The sequence below is a fragment of the Rutilus rutilus genome, assembly GCF_951802725.1.
Source record: "Rutilus rutilus genome assembly, chromosome: 4".
Classification (NCBI taxonomy): Eukaryota; Metazoa; Chordata; class Actinopteri; order Cypriniformes; family Leuciscidae; genus Rutilus; species Rutilus rutilus.
Genome location: NC_140212.1, coordinates 53,237,981 through 53,256,943, shown reverse-complemented (window position 1 = coordinate 53,256,943; position 18,963 = coordinate 53,237,981). Strand labels below are relative to the sequence as shown.

Here is an 18,963-nt window from a genome sequence, read left to right as displayed (position 1 = left end):
TCAATCTTTTTTCTTTCTCTCACTAATCTATCTTTTTTCTTTCTAACTAATCCATCTTTCTTTCTTTCTTTCTTTCTTTCTAACTAATCCATCTTTCTTTCTTTCTTTCTTTCTAACTAATCCATCTTTCTTTCTAACTAATCCATCTTTCTTTCTTTTTCTTTCTAACTAATCCATCTTTCTTTCTTTCTTACTAATCTATCTATATTTCTAACTAACTTAATCTATCTATATTTCTAACTAACTTATCAATCTATCTATATTTCTAACTAACTTATCAATCTTTCTTTCTAACTAATCCATCTTTCTTTCTAACTAATCCTTCTTTCTTTCTAACTAATCCATCTTTCTTTCTTTCTTTCTTTCTAACTAATCCATCTTTCTTTCTTTCTAACTAATCCATCTTTCTTTCTTTCTTTCTAACTAATCCATCTTTCTTTCTTTCTTTCTAACTAATCCTTCTTTCTTTCTTTCTAACTAATCCATCTTTCTTTCTTTCTTTCTTTCTTTCTAACTAATCCATCTTTCTTTCTTTCTTTCTTTCTAACTAATCCATCTTTCTTTCTTTCTTTCTTTCTTTCTAACTAATCCATCTTTCTTTCTTTCTTTCTTACTAATCCATCTATATTTCTAACTAACTTATCAATCCATCTATATTTCTAACTAACTTATCAATCCATCTATATTTCTAACTAACTTATCCATCCATCTATATTTCTAACTAACTTATCCATCCATCTATATTTCTAACTAACTTATCCATCCATCCATCTATATTTCTAACTAACTTATCCATCCATCTATATTTCTAACTAACTAATCCATCTTTCTTTCTTTCTTTCTAACTAATCCTTCTTTCTTTCTAACTAATTCTTTCTTTCTTTCTTTCTTTCTTTCTAACTAATCAATCTTTTTTCTTTCTCTCACTAATCTATCTTTCTTTCTAACTAACTAACCAATCTTTTTTCTTTCTCTCACTATACTGTATGGGACGTCCCCTATAAGAGCTGACCATTAGTTTTTTCTACTTATTAGAAATGAGGTCTTTATAAGCCTCTGAAGTAGTAAAATGTGACAAAACTCTAAAATGCTGCAGTAAAATGGTTTGATATGAGGTGTGCATACTGTATGGGACGTCCCCTATAAGAACTGACCATTAGTTTTTTCTACTTATTAGAAATGAGGTCTTTATAGGCCTCTGAAGTAGTAAAATGTGACAACTCGAAAATGCTGCAGTAAAATGGTTTGATATGAGGTGTGCATACTGTATGGGACGTCCCCTATAAGAACTGGCCATTGTTTTCCTCTACTTATTAGAAATTAGGTTTTTATGGGCATCTAAAGTTGAATAAAGTGACATCTCAAATGCTGCAGTAAAATGGTTTGATATGAGGTGTGTACTGTATGGGACGTCCATTATGAGAACTGGCATTTACTTTTTTCTAAGAAATGGAAACTTTATAGACATCTGAAGTAGTAAATGTTATACATCCACAAAATGCTGCAGTGAAATTGTTTCAAATGAGGTACGCACACTGTATGGGACATTGAATTCAAGAGAAACTTTATTTTATCTACTTTTTGTATCTACATAAAATGTCTTCAGGTGTTACCTGTAAAGAAAAAACAAAACATAAGTCAAAGAAATAGACAACTGTCAAAGAAGACACGAGTGTAAAAAGGATAACAGAGTAACATACAACAAATCTCAAAACATGGCGATAAAAAAAAGAAAAAGAAAGTCGAGGGCATACAATATCGATTGTTCATAAAACTTAGAACCCGTTCTCGAGTGGAACCAGTTTTCAATTCTCATCCCTAGTCATGACACTCAACAACAGTAATACTGCTACAGACGTGTACTTCTGAAAAAAAAAAAAAGACGCTGCTAAACCATGACCACCGTGTGTTTTAAGAAAGTAAAGTACTTCAGTTAAACACGCGCCGTCACAAGGCAGTTCATCTACATTACTCACCGATCAAATAAGACTTTGGCGGGCGCTAAAACAAGTTCAATGCAGGAGAATTCATGCGTGAATTTAACTGAGTAGTACATGACCATGCACTCGCACAAATGCGACCACATACAATTTTAACTCGCACATTCTCAAAAAATGGTCGCAGTCTGGAACCCTGAAGGTGCAGTCTGTAAGAACGACAGCTAGTGGTCGAGATCGGTACTGCAGTCCAAATTCAAAATATCAGAGCTCGTCGTTTCCACGGCTCCTCAGACTCGACGCTAATTTGAAACCATGCAACAGGAACGAGCGCAATTGACAACAAAAGCCGAGGAGACGTATTGTACTTGCGTATTTTAATGAGTTGATTTATCTGCGTTTTAATATGCTCTCGTTCATAGAGATTTTTAGATGGATAGAGGCTTTTTAGGCAGTGTGGAATCAGCAATCTCTGACCCAGTTTGTTTACTCGTTTCCATGGCTGCAATACGCTGTGTTTCCTGCCAACTGGAATCCCGGGCAGTTGAGATACTATTGGCTGAACTGGCAGTGGGCGGAGTCACACAGACCAAAACAAAAACGTTCAGTTACAGAACAGACACTACAATTAAAAACTATAAATCGTGAGCTGAACGAGTCGCAGCACAGATCAGTTGACTGACAAATTTGCTTTGACACCAAATATTCCATCTTGTCATTGTACTGTATTGTTGTTGTGTTTTTCATCAAGGATAATAGGCTAATGAAGCAATCCACCCTTGAATTGGCACTAATTTGGAGCTCGGGTTGTACCTGTGAGTGCAGGAGGGCTTCTGAAGGCTTCTCCAGCTCTGTCAGCTTCAGCTCCAGTGCGACGCTCTTCTCCTCGGCTCTCCGTGTCTCCTGAACCTGCGTCTCCAGTTGACTCCGCAGCTCCTCCAGCTCAGAGAGGGCCTGGTCCTGTCCTGACGGCATGGGTCGAGTCTCCAGCTTGTTCTTCAGCTCAGAGAGGGCCTGGTCCTGTCCTGACGGCGTGGGTCGAGTCTCCAGCTTGTTCTTCAGCTTGTTCTTCAGCTCAGACACCTCCAGCTGGAGCGCAGCGCTCATCTCCTCTGCTCTGCGTTTGCTCTGAGTCTCGGCGTCCAGCTGACGCTCCAGAGACGCCACCTTCAGCGCCAGCTCATTCACCCGGGGAGAGTCGAGGAAATGACTCCTGAACACAGAGGAGAAATGACAGAAACATGCATTTATGCTGCAGAAGAGCATGCGAGCACTGCTGCTAGAGCTGACTGATTAATCACAGTTTACATGAAATCACTTACATAGAGTTGGCTTATCACGATTATGAAAACTGTTAGCAGTAAACAAAACTAGGCTAACAACCGATTTAAACGCCCCATTAGAGAGTAAAAGCAGTGTTATACTGATGATGCGTCCTCACCCGTCCGAGGAGCTGCGGGCCGTGATGCTGCTCGTCTCCATGTTGGGTTCATCAAAGCAGCTGTCGAACTCATCCACATCTGGACACAAAACACAACAACTGAGCAAACGCCTCATGAACCCTTTATCTAGTGATGGACACACAAATCTTCTTGGCTTGACTGGAATTCAGCAATCAGCGTCTCGTTTTTAATGTGAGTCAAAAATAATTGTGTTTAATGAGCCTGTCTTAAGATGGACCAGTTGGTTTGCGTTGCCGTCGTATGCTTAATTACAACAATTAATTCGATATAAAAGCAACAAAAAAATAAATAAAAATAATAATAATAATAATAATAATAATAATAATAATAATCTTTAAAGACAAGAGGGATTTAAGAAGTTGAAGGTTATCCTAACTCTAGGAAGTAATTTATTGTTCAACTTGTATATTTAAAGGACACAAGTTTTGAATTACTCAGACTGAGGAAAACTGTCAAAAACAAGAAACAGACTAAAAGAATCAAACATTTATGATGATTTTTAAGAACATTCTTTTAAATAATTAAGTAATAAATAAGTCTTCAGTCCCTGGTGTGGCACTGACCATATTAAGGTTTTTCGGCCATGCCTTCATTCTGAACATGACATTTACGTGCTTCACAGCGACTGCAGAATAACCTTCAAATGCAAGTGACTTTCTCAAGTGTTGAGACTCATACCCTCTCCCTCTTCAGGCAGAGAGCAGTCGACTCTTCCCTTCTTGATGCACGGCTCAGCGAAGCTCATGTCAGTGGAGCCGGGATCTTCCTCCAGCAGATTCTCACCCCACGTCCCTCTCCGCTTGGGAACCTGTGCGATCAAATGCAACAATCAGATCCACGGCCTTCACGAACACGGAGCAGTTAAGATTAGGGCTGGGAATTTAAAAAAAATACTTGAGGTCAGGAATCGGATACTTGTTATAATACTTAGATTCCTCTTATCGATTCCTTTGTGAGCATTTCAATATGACTTTAAACGCGGGACGATTCGCTGTTTTCTGTGTTGTGCACACACCCAAAGTCATTTTAAACTATTCAAGCGTGAGACGAATCGCTGTTTTCAGTGCAGGCGTGAGTAACTATATAGAGCAACTCTTAAAGTGACAGCAGCCTAATATTCCTGCTGCCGTCTCTATAATAACACTAATCAAACAACAAAAGACACAAAAAAAAAAAAATCACTGGTTCTTGACTGAATAACATTTTTTCTAATAACATATACATATCTAATATATATATACACTATATTTTCATATGTATATTTTATTTAAAAAGTGCAGTGTTGACTATATATTGTTTTTCTATGGCATTTTTAAACCATGCAAACATTCCTTGTGTAAGTGTTCTTCAGCCTGTTGATTTTTGTTCATGATATTAAGCTACAATTAATTGTTTTGCAATAAGACAGAATCAAAACAGGAACCGTTAATTCAAACGATACCCAACGCTCGATACGACTGGTGAAATGGGTCACCTTCGGGTTCAGGGCGACGTCTGAGCCAGTAACTAGCAGCTTGGTCAAGTTGTTGATCCGGTCCTGCTGATCTCTCTGGAGCTGGTCTTTCTCCTGCAGAAGCTGACGCAGCGACTCTCGCTCGGTTTCAGTGACATAGGACACCTGTGAGAGGAGACGGGGAAGAGATCGTGTTATGACCAGACGACTGTAAAGTAAACACAGTAAAAGTTTCCTGTGAGAAAGGTGTTGTGTTAGCGGCCCCTAAGTTAATAACTAATTTTAGCAATGGGAGTGCATCAATCAACACTAACTTCATCTGGACAATAACTTTATTCTAGAGCTGCAGTAAAGCCTGAACAATCTCTGTTACTGTAATCTCCTGTTATCACTGTAAAGCTGCTGTGAAACACTATATTGTTAAAGCGCTGTATAAATGGAGACTGGACTTACCTCTTGTAGACTGCGTCTAAGATCAACAATCTCGTTGCGGTATCTCTTCAAGAGCGCTCCTTCATCAGAGACCTCCGTGACGTGAGGGTCGTTCTTCATGCGCTTCGCTGCACTGGCAAACTTTAAACCGCAGTAAGAGCACAGATGAGTTAAGCACATCTCCCCGTATCACAGCAGACAGCAGTGAAGAAGCGTACGGTCCTCGTACCTGTAAAGTGCTGACGGTCTCGTCCACAGTGGCTGGCGTGATGGTGCAAATAAACACAGTTTTGGCATTCCCACCCAGAGAGTTCTGCAGGATTCGGGTCAGCTTGCTGTCTCTGTAGTTCACAAAGCCCCTTCCGGATGGAACGGAAACCAGACATTATTGTTTGCTACGGTTTGCCACCAAAAACAGGTGAACGTCACTTCTGGGGGAGGGAATAACTCACTTCTGACTCTCGTCGGATAACTTCTTAATGACTTGACGCAGGACGAACAAACTGCGGTTTATGTTGCACCCTTCTTTTAGAAACAAGAGAGCTTTCAACACACAAATTCATTAAATCAATAGTTATATTTTAAGCTTCTCCCAAATGGCTCAAACTTTGGCTGTATCCGCTCATTTGAGAGCAGGAACAGTTCTGTCACTTACCGGCTGTGAAAATACTAGATTTTATGCTTTGAAAATATACATTTGGATATTTATTTGTCAAGGTTTATTTATATGTCAAGGTATAGGTATAGGTATATATATATATATATATATATATATATATATATATATATATATATATATATATATATATATATATATATATATATATATATATATATATATATATATATATATATATATATATATATATATATATATATATATATATATATATATATGGGGTGTAACGATTAGTTTTAACAACGATTCGATTCGCGATTCATGGTTGTCGATACGATTCAAGGACGATATTGGTTCATTTAGAACGATCCGAAACGATTCAGTGACTTGAAATCGATTCAGTAACTTTTTAGCCAAAAATTCTTGTAAGGGAATCAGGTATCAATTAATTATAGATATAAACAAACAAGTAAACATCAATTAATGTAAAATGCATTCACATTTTATTTTGATAAGTAGGACTGAATAATAATTCAGTGATGATTGTTGATTATTCCCTTGAAATTGTAATTGTGATTATTAATTACGATTATCACAACATAGAATGATGTTTTGAATAGTTTGGCCATGGGACCCACATTTCCTCATGGTCATCAAGCCGCGACCCACCTTTTTAGGAATTATATAAGCCTATTATAATACATTTGTTTACACAAAAATTTTTGACACACAAGTACTGTCCCCCTTTACTTAATTTTTTTTTAAGAATATGACAAATACTGATAGACAGTAGGCACTGCGAGGTTAAGCTATTAAATAGCAGTCCCAAACTAGTTTTTGTTAATACAATCTTGGTATGAGCCACCACAGTCATATAAAAATATACAAAACCAGTAAGTGGCATTTTGTTATGGAAACAAACAACAATTAGGCTACCATGGTGATACACAATACTTAGAAGAACTGGTAAAGAAACATGGAAACTGCTCCTGATAAATAGCAACACACATGACGTACCAATAACGTAATTTATTGGTATTTTACTTTTATTTCTTAACTTACTAATTTACGACGTTGCATGCTCGTATTTCTTTTGCGCTTTAGTGAAGTGATACAACGCGCTCCGGCGCATTTGCGCGTGAAGAGTGCGCGCTACTGCAGTACAGCGGCTGAGAGGACAGGACAGTCCGTTTTTCTGAGGTGACTGAGAGACTATGCGCTGCTTGTTGTCTTTGCGCTGCTTGTCTTTGCGCTGCTGGCGCGACACGCATGGCGACGACGTCACAGATAGGCAGACTGAATCGAGTAACGTTTAACGCCTTTATCATTAAAAGTGCAAAGAAAAAACATCCATATAAAGTCTAACATGCTTAAATCCAATGCGCTATTTCCTAGTATCGATACAATCGATTCATTACCTTTTAAAACGATATTAGATCGATATATGTCGTCCGGAAGGCCAACTTGCCGAGCACAGATCGATCCAGTTGGATCGTAGGAATATAAATCAATACATCGATGTAGTTGATGAATCGTTACACCCCTAATATATATATATATAAAATTGTGAAGTATCATTTTTGCGATAATTGACTCGCACTCATTTCACTCACTGTCTGTGTGTGCGCGCGTGCATGTGAGTGAGTGAGTGTGTGTGCGCAAGTGTTAATCTTTTGCACTCAGGTTTCTTTTTTAATGACTATTTGTGCCAGGTTCAAAACACACAGTATTTCTGACTGTTACGATAGTCCCTGTTGTGCGATTTTGACTCTTTGACTCAGACTACCCTTGCATCCCGACCAATCACCACTTGCTCTCATTAGCGGCGTGTGTGATGTCATCAAGGCAGCGGAACTAGCGACTGACTTCCAGAAAGAAGAGCGTACACAAGCGATGGCTACCGAAGTGGCGTGTTTTGTACTGGCTGTCTTGTCAGAAAAGCCCCATAAAAGAAAGAAGTTTTGTGGAGATTCGGCAACTATACGCCAGCGCTGATGTTTCCTCGAGGCACTGCCATGACAGAGACGCTTCAGAAACCGGTGAGAGCTGGAAACGGCTTTAACTAGCAAATCATATTCTCCTTCGCTACAGAGAAAACTTGGATAGATAGTCACAGAGGCGTATTCATAACCAAAAGTGCCAGATTCATAATCTCCATCGTTTTGTCATGTTTGAAAGCTGTGTAGGGAAGAGCTCCTGTGCTCCTATTGGTCACAGATGTGACGGAGCCAGTCATGGAGGACCGGGAAAAATTAAAGATGCTAGTCTTTATGTCGGGACACTGAAGCGTCGCGTCAGTTGTCATCCACTATGACACACTATACAAGACAAAATTATCGGTTCTTGCATCTCGACAGTCATTGTCGTTTGCGAATCATTACGACTCTCTACGAGCGTGAAATCGGGTAGTTAGCCCATTTAATTCCAAAACCAGCAACTAGGGCTGGGTACCGAGTTCGATACTTTAGGTACAGACCGAATTGCCTCGATACTATCGAGTATCGAAAAATGACTTGTTCGGTACCAGATTTCGATACCTAAGGGGTTAACTCGCCAACGTCAGTGCTCAAACAAATACATACGAAATGCACAACGACACACATAGGGCCCTATTTTAACGATCTGAAACCCAAGTGTCAAAGCGCAAAGCGCAAGTAACTTTGTGGGCGGGTCTTGGGCGCTGTTGTCATTTTCCCGGCGGGATAAATGACTCTTGCACCTGGCGCAAATCTAAAAGGGGTTGGTCTGAAGTAGCCTCATTATTCATAGGTGTGGTTTGGACATAACGTGAAATAAACCAATCAGAGAGTCATCTCACATTCCCTTTATGAGCAGACGCGCTTGTTCTAAAGCGGATTCCTATTATAACGGCCAGGCGCGCGCCAGGAGCGGTTCACAGCCGAGGAGACCGACGTTCTCGTCAGGGACGTTGGGGATGGAGAAACACACCCAAATTAACTTCGGTTAAACAGGCGTATGATAATTTGGCTAAATGTGTAAGCTAGATATCTATCTATCTATCTATCTATCTATCTATCTATCTATCTATCTATCTATCTATCTATCTATCTATCTATCTATCTATCTATCTATCTATCTATCTATCTATCTATCTATCTATCTATCTATCTAAATGTATGATTTGCAAAAATGAGAACTGCTGCGTCTGTGTGTAGATGAGAGAATCAAAGTGTATGCGCGTTGTGCACATGCTACATTGAACTTATGCAGAACTCTCCACGCACAAACTCTCCACGCGCACATACTTATGAGACGCGAGCACACACACGAACTCGCGCACATACTCAGTGAGACGCGAGCGCACACACACACACACACACACATTCATGAGACGCGAGCACACACACACACACACACACACACACACACAATACCATAAAGATGTGGAAAAGTCGATCAAAAGTGCGGCTACATTTCTCCAGGCTCGATGCCAACAGCGCGCGATGCAGTATTTGCAGTAAAATAATTGCTGCAAAGACCGGTACCGCGAAAGATATGATGAAGCCCTTGACAGTGCACAGAGTAAACATAAGAGCAGGAAGTTGCTTTGCCGCGAAGCGGTGCTTGACTCAGCCTGAAGGGGTTGTTATTCGCTATAACGACCGCCTCTCTATACATTATCCCGCTTATTATATGGCTACCTACAAAATAAATTATTTGACACGAATGATTGATTTAAAATGGAGTTTATTGATTTAAAAACGATTGTATTGCTTCCGTCAAAGAAAATAGTCCGTTCCGCGTCCATAGCAACGCGCTGTTTTTCATAGCAACGGTGTGTTATACTTCGCAGCGGTCTGTTATCAAGAAATAACACACCGCATTCTACATTGGAATTCAGCCGAGCCATGTAATAAATTGCAATAATGACCTACTGAATGTACACAGCCGTTCAAAAATCTGATGATTAGTCAGAATTTTTTTTCAGTAAGGATGCATTAAAGTTATCAAAAGTGACATTAAAACATGTGTAATGTTACAAATATTTCATTTTTAATGAAATGCTGTTCTTTTGAATTTATTCAAAAATATTAAGCAACAAACTTTTCATATTTCTGAAGGATCATGTGACACTGAAGTAATGATAAAAAAAAAAAAATTATATTATATTAATATATATATTTATATATATATATATATATATATATATATATATATATATATATATATATATATATATATATATATATATATATATATATATATATATATATATATATATATATATATATCTTTGGTGAGCATGAGCTCTTTATAAAAGATTTTTTGTTCCTTTGTGCACTGGCTAAGGAGCATGAGTCAAACTGAAAAAATAAAACCAAAGTTTTTCTGTGGTAATGTGTTATGTAATCTTGTTAAAATGGATTTCATAAAATTGGTATCGAAAAAAGTATCGTTAGGAACCGGTATCGAAACTGAGGTATCGAAATTGGCACCGGATCGAAAGATTTTGAACAATACCCAGCCCTACCAGCAACAGACTAAGGCCCCGTCCACAGTACTGCGTTTTCGTTTAGAAACGGAGAATTAAAACGAATACGATTTCAGTCCACACCACCGTTTTAGAATTGATCTCCGTCCACATTAAAACGACTGAAAATGCGGATCACGTGACCATTCACCAACACTGGGCATGCGCGTGCCGGCGTAAACACAACTTCATTGATAAAATTATCCCACCATGCGCTGGTTCTTCCCGGGTTAACCGAAAACCGACGCTCCATGTACGGTCGATGCTGCCGCTGCACACGGGAATTGTCACAGATCGCTGGAATAATAGCTTGCCTCCGGCGCATGTAGGCAGTTACAGCATTGTAAAATGCAGAATTTACTTGCACAACAGCTGCTAGCAAAGATATACGCCATGACTGATGACACCCAATCATAGAGCCGAGCGTGAGCCTCTACTACGTCATCGTTTCTAAAGTCCTCCGTTTTGACCTGTCCACACTAAAACGCCCTCCGGAGATTCAAAACGAAAAGCGGGTCGGCAGCGTTTCTAAACTTCTCCGTTTTTGCCGTTTTAGTGTGGACGGGAGGTGCAAACGTAGCAAAAGGTCTCCGTTTTTAAACGAAAACGCAGTAGTGTGGACGGGGCCTAAAGGAAGAAACAGTAAAACACAGTCATTACCCTCAGCTCCCGTCTGACTCGCCCGTTCAGCGCCGGCAAGATCCACCAAGTTCTACAGAAACGGGAAACAACAACACACTGACTAACCGTAATAAATGTTGCTCATCCGAGTGCCGTCAGTGAATGAAGTCACACAGAAGGCTGGTGTTGGTGTTGAACTCACCAGATGTGACACAATGATGGCTCCATCAGCGTTTTCCCAAGACGCCGGATCGCTTCGGTCACAGCTCTCCAGGATCTGACAGAGAACAAACCAGAGGAACTTAAGAGTCCAAATAAACCAGACTCCAAACACACTGCAGTTCACGTCGCCTCTTACCATCCGGAAAATGGTGTGAGAGCGGCTGCCGTGCTGGTTCATGTTAGTTTTCCTATAATGCCGGTTTTCTGTGTGAATGAAGTGAGGATCAGATAAGCAGCGCAGTGCAGCAGAATAAAGAACGAGCGAGCGAGTCAACGAGAGCAGCTTTACTTTCTCCTTTGGTGATCCAGGACAGGGCTTGTTCCGGAGACGTCACCGTCTCTTCGGTCAGATCAGCCACGTACACGCTTTTCTGTGGACAGTCAGAGGGTTAGAGGGATTGTTCACTCAAATTAATTAGCCCATGATTCACTCACCCTGAAGCTGTCCTAGGTGTATATGACATTGAATACAATCGGAGTCATTAAAAATGTCCTGGTCACTTTTATGATGGACAGATGCACTTTTATGATGGACAGATGCACTTTTATGATGGACAGATGCACTTTTATGATGGACAGATGCACTTTTATGGACTTCAAAACAGAAACAACCATTCACTGCCATTATAAACCAGGACTTTTTTAATATAACTCTGTGTTCGTCTGACAGAGGAAAGTCATATACACCTAGGATGACCTGAGGGCGAGTAAATCATGGGCTAATTTTCATTTTTGGTTGAATTACCCCTTTAAGATCTGAAACTTAACTTAACATCTGCTGTTACACTCGCATCTGCTGTACGAGTCCAACCAAACACTCACATGGTCCCCTTCCCGGATCTCCAGAGGCCGTCTTTTCCAGCTGTCGCAGAGCAGATCTGTGACCGTCTCGTTGTAGATCTCCATGTAACTCACGCGCAGGAGAAACTCCTTCTGTGGAAACTGGAAGAAGACGCAAAGAAATAAAGCTATTAAATGCTCACTGCCAGAAAAGGCCTTGGTTAATGAACCGTTAACAAATGTACAAGATAGACGTACTGAAATTAACTACTCTTCAACTACGATTCGCCCCAAAAAGACAATGCCGTCATTTATGAGGAAAAGCCTGAAGCGTGAGCACTGTAAACCGGCTCAGATCTCAAAACTCGTGGTAAAACTGGACTTTTAAAGCACTACCTTTGGGTTTCAAGAACTACAATCAGAGATCTCACTTATCAAACCATATCTTTAAAATTATATATATATATATATATATATATATATATATATATATATATATATATATATATATATATATATATATATATATATATATATATATATAAAAAAAGAGGTACACAGACAAATGAAAATAAACAAATAAAACAAAAACTGTACAAATCAAGTGCAGCACATGCAATGACTGTGGAAACTTTCACCTTTGAAAGGATACCATGACAAAGATATTTTTCTCATGAATATATGATTGACATGAAGAATGAAAGCTGTATCATATACTTGGATATTTATATGAGCAATATCACGCTCGTAGTCGTGCGAAGTGTCTCTATATCTATATCAGACGGGCTGCAGAGTTCATTTTGAGTGAAAAGATTGTTTCATCGATAAAATTAAACAATTTCACATCTATTGCCTTTCAATAATTCAAGCCCTTTTCACCTTTTCATAAATATGGCTGCTTTCATGGGTTTTCCAGGACTTTCAAAAAGTCAAATTCAAGTACGCCAAGCACTTCGTACGAACCCTGGCAAAAGGCAGATTCGCCGACACTTACATTTTCAATAGTTGTGAAGACGTCGGCCATGGCGAGAGGAATCACTCCAGGGTTATGCTCGCTTCCCATCATGGAGAAAGTCTTTCCGGATAACGTCTGTCCATAGGCGAATATCGTGCCTGAAACAGGAGATGATGCATTCAAACTAGTAACGAGTAAGTGCACAACATGCCTCTAGTGCACAATATACTACGCCCATTATGTTCATATAGCATGCATTTCTATCTCCTGTAGTTGATATTGCACCATGTCTTAAAGGATTAGTTCATTCCAGGATGTTTCTCCATATAGTGGACTACAGTAGGGTAAGCAAGAATAAAAATGTATATAGTTTATAACCACAAATGCACGTCTTGCGCTAGCTGCGATGCGGCACGCATTACAGGAAATTATCAGGACAATTTAATTCTGAAGTGAACTACTGTAAGTTCAGAGGGATCAGCCAATCTGATTGGCTGTGTGATGAACTACAGATGTTCTGGCCTCACCGTTATAGCCTTCGACTGCAGACACGACCAGGGGCTTGGCGATGTCCTGGTAGAGCTGAGCGGTGGTCTCCTGAGCGCTGAACACTCGGTCTGAAACACACGAGGGTCAGAACACACGCACACACGCACACACACACACACACACACTGGGGAAGATCCACTGAAGCTCAACTCACCGAAGCTGAAGCTTTTGGTTGGCGCCCCATCCTCATCAAGCTGATGGATAGCCTGCTTATCAGCTCTCCAGAAAAGCTGCACCGGCTCTGAACTCTCAGACGCCTCTCTGAGAACATCAGGATTATCAGTACATTGATGGCAAAACACTGAAAATCAACTTTAAACATGGAAAAAACGAGCCGTATGGAGACTGACAGACTGTCGCTCATTGTAAAACCTTGTAACCAAACAGTTGATGGACCCCATTGACTGCCATAGCAGAAAAAAATATATTATTAGAACAAAATATCATATTTGTGTTCAGCAGAAGAAAGACATTCATACAGGTTTGGAACAACTTGAGGACGAGTAAAAGACATTATTTTCATTTTGATGTGAACTATTCCTTTAAGACTAGTCATAACTTAGTATGGTATAATTTGAACCTATGATTACCAGCTAGTTGGTCAGATTAATATTGAAGCTTGTTTCCGCCAATAAAAAAAAAAAAAAAAGAAAAAAAAAAGGCCTAACTGGGACTTTTTCCCCTCACAATTGCATGATATAAACGCACAATTGTCTTTTTTTATATATATTTTAACTCAGAATTGTACTTTATAATCTTGAAATCTTTATAATTTTGAAATGGGTCAAAACTGCAAGATATAAACTCACAATTGAAAGATAAAAAGTCGCAATTATCTTTTAAAATGTTTCATTCAGTGGCGGACACAAGCGTTCATGGGTTAACGTTAGTTCCTAAGACACAGTCTGGCCACTGGTAAACCAGCGACATATGTAGATATATTATTAATGAATTGTTCATAATCAGTTTTTAGAAAAGGTTTACCTCAGAAAAATTATACAACAAAAACAGCCTTTGGTACTGATTTGCAGAGATGGGACCAAGTCATACATATGCAAGTCTCAAGTAAGTCTCAAGTCTTAACCTTCAAGTCTCAAGTAAGTCCCAAGTATTTTTTTTCTTGGGCAAGTCAAGTCAAGTCAAGTCACAGGCTATGTCAAGTCAAGTCAAGTCAAGTCCTGTAGTAGGTCAAGTCAAGTCCAAGTCAAGTCACCTTATTATTGTAATTTTACCTGCAGAATCTGATCTTAATAAAGTGAAAAGACAAGATATCAGTTACTGTCAATAAATTACAATAATTTGGATTTGCATTGTAAATACTCATGTTCAGTAAAATACATCATGGAATCAAGCAAAATTGTAACTTCATAAAATTATTTATTTTTCACTTCTGCCAACAGTGTTTAAAATGTAACAAAGTTTAATGTTGTACGTAAACTGTGTTTACAATAAGTGTATTGTGATTGTCAAAACATTTTAGTAACTAAACTGAATTGTATTCGGTTTAGTGACATCATGTTACAGTGTTTACATGGGACAATTTCTGTAAGCTACGCTTTTTTATTATTTCAATTCAATTCAATTATTGTGATCTGACTTAATATTGACTCATTTGGATAAATATTAGGTAGGCTACACAAGATAGGCACTAATTTTTCTCAAGAAAAAAACAACTCACCTAATGCTGTAAACATACAGAGAGATATAATGCGTTTTTTATTATAATAACAACTTTATTTAATAAGTAAAAATATAATAAATATGTAATATAGTACACATATTTAGCAAAATACTTTTTCTAGCCAACTAACGTGCTATAGCCTATATGGTCATCAAATGGCTTTCCTGAGGTAAATGTTATGTGACATAATTGTTCTCCAGCTGTTTTATTGACCCATTTGTTTGATTGATTGGTCGATATTATGTATGAGGAATATACATTTCGGTAAGTTCAGCTGTACTGTATCTTTCAACATTGTTCATTCGTGTTTATTTACTAGCTAGAGATGATCGGTTCACGTGCCGCGCTAGGGATCTGCGTCACATTTACAAGCGCCAAAACGGTATTTATTGTTTGAATTTCGTAATAAAAATGACAGAATCTGAGAGCTGAGATTTTTTTATATCGTAACCTGCTCTTGTGTCACGATTTTTCTGTGCGTGAGAAAATGAATGAGAGCGTGTGAAAAGTCAGTGTCGCGTGTGTCTCACGGTGAATGCGTGAGAGTTGGCCGCGATGTTAATGGTGCATGTCTGCAAAGCGCTGTTCGTCTTTTGCCATCTTGTGAATAATTCTCGAAGCCGAAAGCGACGACCCTCAGTACCCCTCCGGCTGACATGTTGATGTGATATCTGATCTAAGTGGGCGTGGTGTGCAAGGTACGAGAGGGCGCGACTGATGATAGTGTAGTGATCCAGTCATGACAACGCTATTCTCAGCCTGCACTCCAGCTGGGTAATCAACTTTATTTTTTTAAATAATTTATATATTTTATATTCAAACTGAAAAAATTATGTGATTAACACTCAAGTCATTCAAGTCATCGTGTCTCAAGTCAAGTCAAGTCCCGAGTCTTTAACTTCCAAGTCCGAGTCAAGTCTCAAGTATTTTATTTTTTGTCAAGTCAAGTCACAAGTCATAAAAATAGCGACTCGAGTCGACTCGAGTCCAAGTCACCAAGTCACAAGTCCCCATGTCTGCTGATTTGTGATTAATTCATTAGCTAATGACTGTTCACTATGAGGCACAGTGAATCCCTCAGCAATACCTCTAGACTCATTTTGAAGTCAAATTCACCTCCATACTGTAAATATTGATATTTTCTTACCTTTTAATAAGGGCTCTAACCCTTATACACACCGCCATTTTCGTTCCATCCATCAGTGCTATTGAAGCTAGCGTTATCAACTGGACACAGCGACCCCATTGGATTAACGTTAAATGAAGACAGGTGAAGTCAATTAAGCCCAATTTACTTCTGTGTCGAACTCACGCCGTAGCTACGTCATAGGCTGTGTGTAGCGCGCGTACCACCTTCGGCGTACCCATGACGTGCACCTCTCCTAAAATAGGCTTGTTTGAGCTGCGGCTCGGCTGAAATATAGTCGAGAGTAGGAGCGGCTGCAGTGAGAGGAGGAGTGAAAACAGCCCAGTACAGTTCTCTCTTCTCGCAGTGGATCTGACACCTGTGAGATCAAAGATGGATATCGCGGGACTCACGCTCGTGCACAGTGTTGCTAATAAACTGGATGTAATTCAAGTTCTGTTGCTTTTATATGAAAATAAATAAAATGAACAAGACACCCAAAGTACTTGTTATTTAATTCCATTCCAAATACAATATTTTTTTCTTTACAGACATATGTGTTTTTATTTTATTTTTTTATAAAAATTAAATTGCATAACCTAAAGAGATCGAACTGTCAGATAGTTTGGGAATATTCACACATAACATATGTAATGTCTTTGGTAACTCCTATCAATGCTGTTAGGGTAATGCTGTAATAAGCTGTTTAGGCTTAACACTTAGGAAAACAAAAATATAATAAAGAGAAGACACACGTCTCATCTGGCTGCCCGTTAGGAGCGCGTGTCTTTGGTCTGTTAGTGTGTTCGTGTCTGCGATGTGCGTCTGCAGGGACTGCGCGTGTGTGTGACGCAGGCGGACAGCAGCCAATAGCGCGAGACACATGCGCAGCAGAGTTGCGCAGTTACATGCGGAGGAGCGCAGCCATTACACTTGATCTGAAATCTTTATAAACAGTCGCTCGGATTGCACTGGCAAAATCATTTCTCTACAAATCCCGCTATAGTGTACTCCCAGGCCCAGCTAACACAGTACGTTGTGACGACGTCGTCAGTTAGTCGTCATTTGGTCAGCGTGACGTTACTTTATGACAACGTTGTGAGGACGTCGTGGTAAAGTTCCATTTTTTATAATCTTGGCTAACGTTCCAGAAACGTCGTGGGCACGTCCTCAAAAGACGTCGCTAGTTTATCCCATGAGAACGTTGTAGAGACGTGGTCAACTGGTCACCAGATAACTTAATTCATTAAAGATTTTATTAAGTAGGCTACCTTTCCCACATATCCAAATGGCATACATCACTAGGATAATACTGTACGCAATTATCTGGAAAGTTATCTGGTGACCGGTTGACCATGTCTCTATAACGTTCTCATGGGATAAACTGCGACGTCTTTTGAGGACGTGCCCACAACGTTTCTGGAACGTTAGCCAAGATTATAAAAAATGGAACTTTACCACGACGTCCTCACAACGTTGTCATAAAGTAATAACTAAATAAAACAATGCAACTACACAAACAGGCTTTAATCCGTTCTATCTCCCGAGAGAATTTCCCCAGATATTTGTGACTGTAATATATATACACCCCAAAGCAAACACACAAACTGCTGCCGACATCATTCGCAAAGTGACTCAAAGACTTCAATCTCTTTCCCCGGATGCCCCGTGTCTGCTTATGGGGGATTTTAATAACTGCAAACTGAGTAAAACCCATAACTTTTATCAATACGTTACATGTCCAACTAGGAAAAATAAGACTTTGGATAAATGTTATGGTTCAATTAAGGAGGCTTATAAGGCCTCCCCTCTGGCTCCCATAGGATCCTCAGATCACTGTACTATAAATCTCATCCCGGTGTACAGACCTATGCTTAAAAGGGGGGAAGTTAAAACTAGAGAGATTGAGACCTGGGAGGATGAGTCTGTTTTGAAATTACAAGGTTGTTTTGATTGCACCGATTGGTCTGTCTTCATTGACTCTGCTTCGGATATTGATGAGCTTGTTGACGTTGTATGTTGTTATATTTCTTTTTGTGTGGATTCTATTATTCCCAAAAAGTATGTTAAAGTGTATGCAAATAATAAGCCATGGGTCACTAGCTCACTGAAACAAGTGTTAATGAAAAAACATAGGGCTTTTCATAAGGGGGATGAGCATGAAATTAGGGAGGCAAATAAGGAGGTCAGAGTAGAAACCAAGAAGGCTAAATTGCAATATAAAAATAAGATCGAGGAAAGACTGGGCAGTAACAACTTGAAGGTAGCATGGGATGGTGTGAAAAGAATGATTGGTTTGCAAAAAACACATAATAAATTAGTCCAATTGCCAATGTATAAAAATGATAGTGAGTTATCTGAAGCGTTGAACATCTTTTTTTCACGTTTTGATATTCATGATTTTTCAGACAAACTAAAGAAATTAACTGAGGAACAGGCTCAGGTAGAGTCCATACATACCTTTCTCAATTACAAAGGAGGAGGTTAGGTCTGTATTTAAGAGAACTAAGGTAAATAAGAGTCCGGGACCAGATGGAATTACTGGGAGATTGTTGAAGTGCTGTTCAGAGCAGCTCTGTGGGGTGTTTGCTGACATTTATGAGATGTCCTGGGAACAGGGAAGAGTCCCAATG

General features: G+C 39.3%; 1 protein-coding gene across 2 annotated transcripts; it reads right to left on the bottom strand.

Moving 5' to 3' along the window:
• Positions 1-1,325: 1,325 nt before the first annotated feature.
• LOC311290033 (centromere-associated protein E-like) lies at positions 1,326-16,549 on the bottom strand. Of its 2 annotated transcripts, none has more exons than XM_084408321.1 (17): positions 16,352-16,549; positions 13,678-13,784; positions 13,502-13,591; positions 13,014-13,132; positions 12,062-12,181; positions 11,529-11,610; positions 11,376-11,443; positions 11,220-11,294; positions 11,057-11,108; positions 5,738-5,828; positions 5,515-5,644; positions 5,307-5,426; positions 4,875-5,018; positions 4,079-4,208; positions 3,379-3,457; positions 2,751-3,150; positions 1,326-1,613 (listed from the first exon to the last, which is right to left on the bottom strand). In XM_084408321.1, exons 1-17 carry the CDS (start codon positions 16,402-16,404, stop codon positions 1,575-1,577), a joined length of 1,899 nt encoding a protein of 632 aa, XP_084264447.1. In that variant the 5' UTR covers positions 16,405-16,549; the 3' UTR covers positions 1,326-1,574. The 2 variants fall into 2 exon arrangements, with proteins under 2 accessions (XP_084264447.1, XP_084264448.1); XM_084408322.1 differs by having other exon boundaries at positions 5,738-5,810.
• Positions 16,550-18,963: the final 2,414 nt, after the last annotated feature.

Coding starts and splice junctions, on each gene's coding strand:
- LOC311290033 (XM_084408321.1), bottom strand. CDS start 16,404: ATGGATGGAACGAAAATGGCGGTGTGTATAAGGGTTAGAGCCCTTATT. Junction 5,645..5,737: donor TTATCCGACGAGAGTCAGAA/GTGAGTTATTCC, acceptor TCCATCCGGAAG/GGGCTTTGTGAACTACAGAG. Junction 4,209..4,874: donor ACGTCGCCCTGAACCCGAAG/GTGACCCATTTC, acceptor TTGATCGCACAG/GTTCCCAAGCGGAGAGGGAC.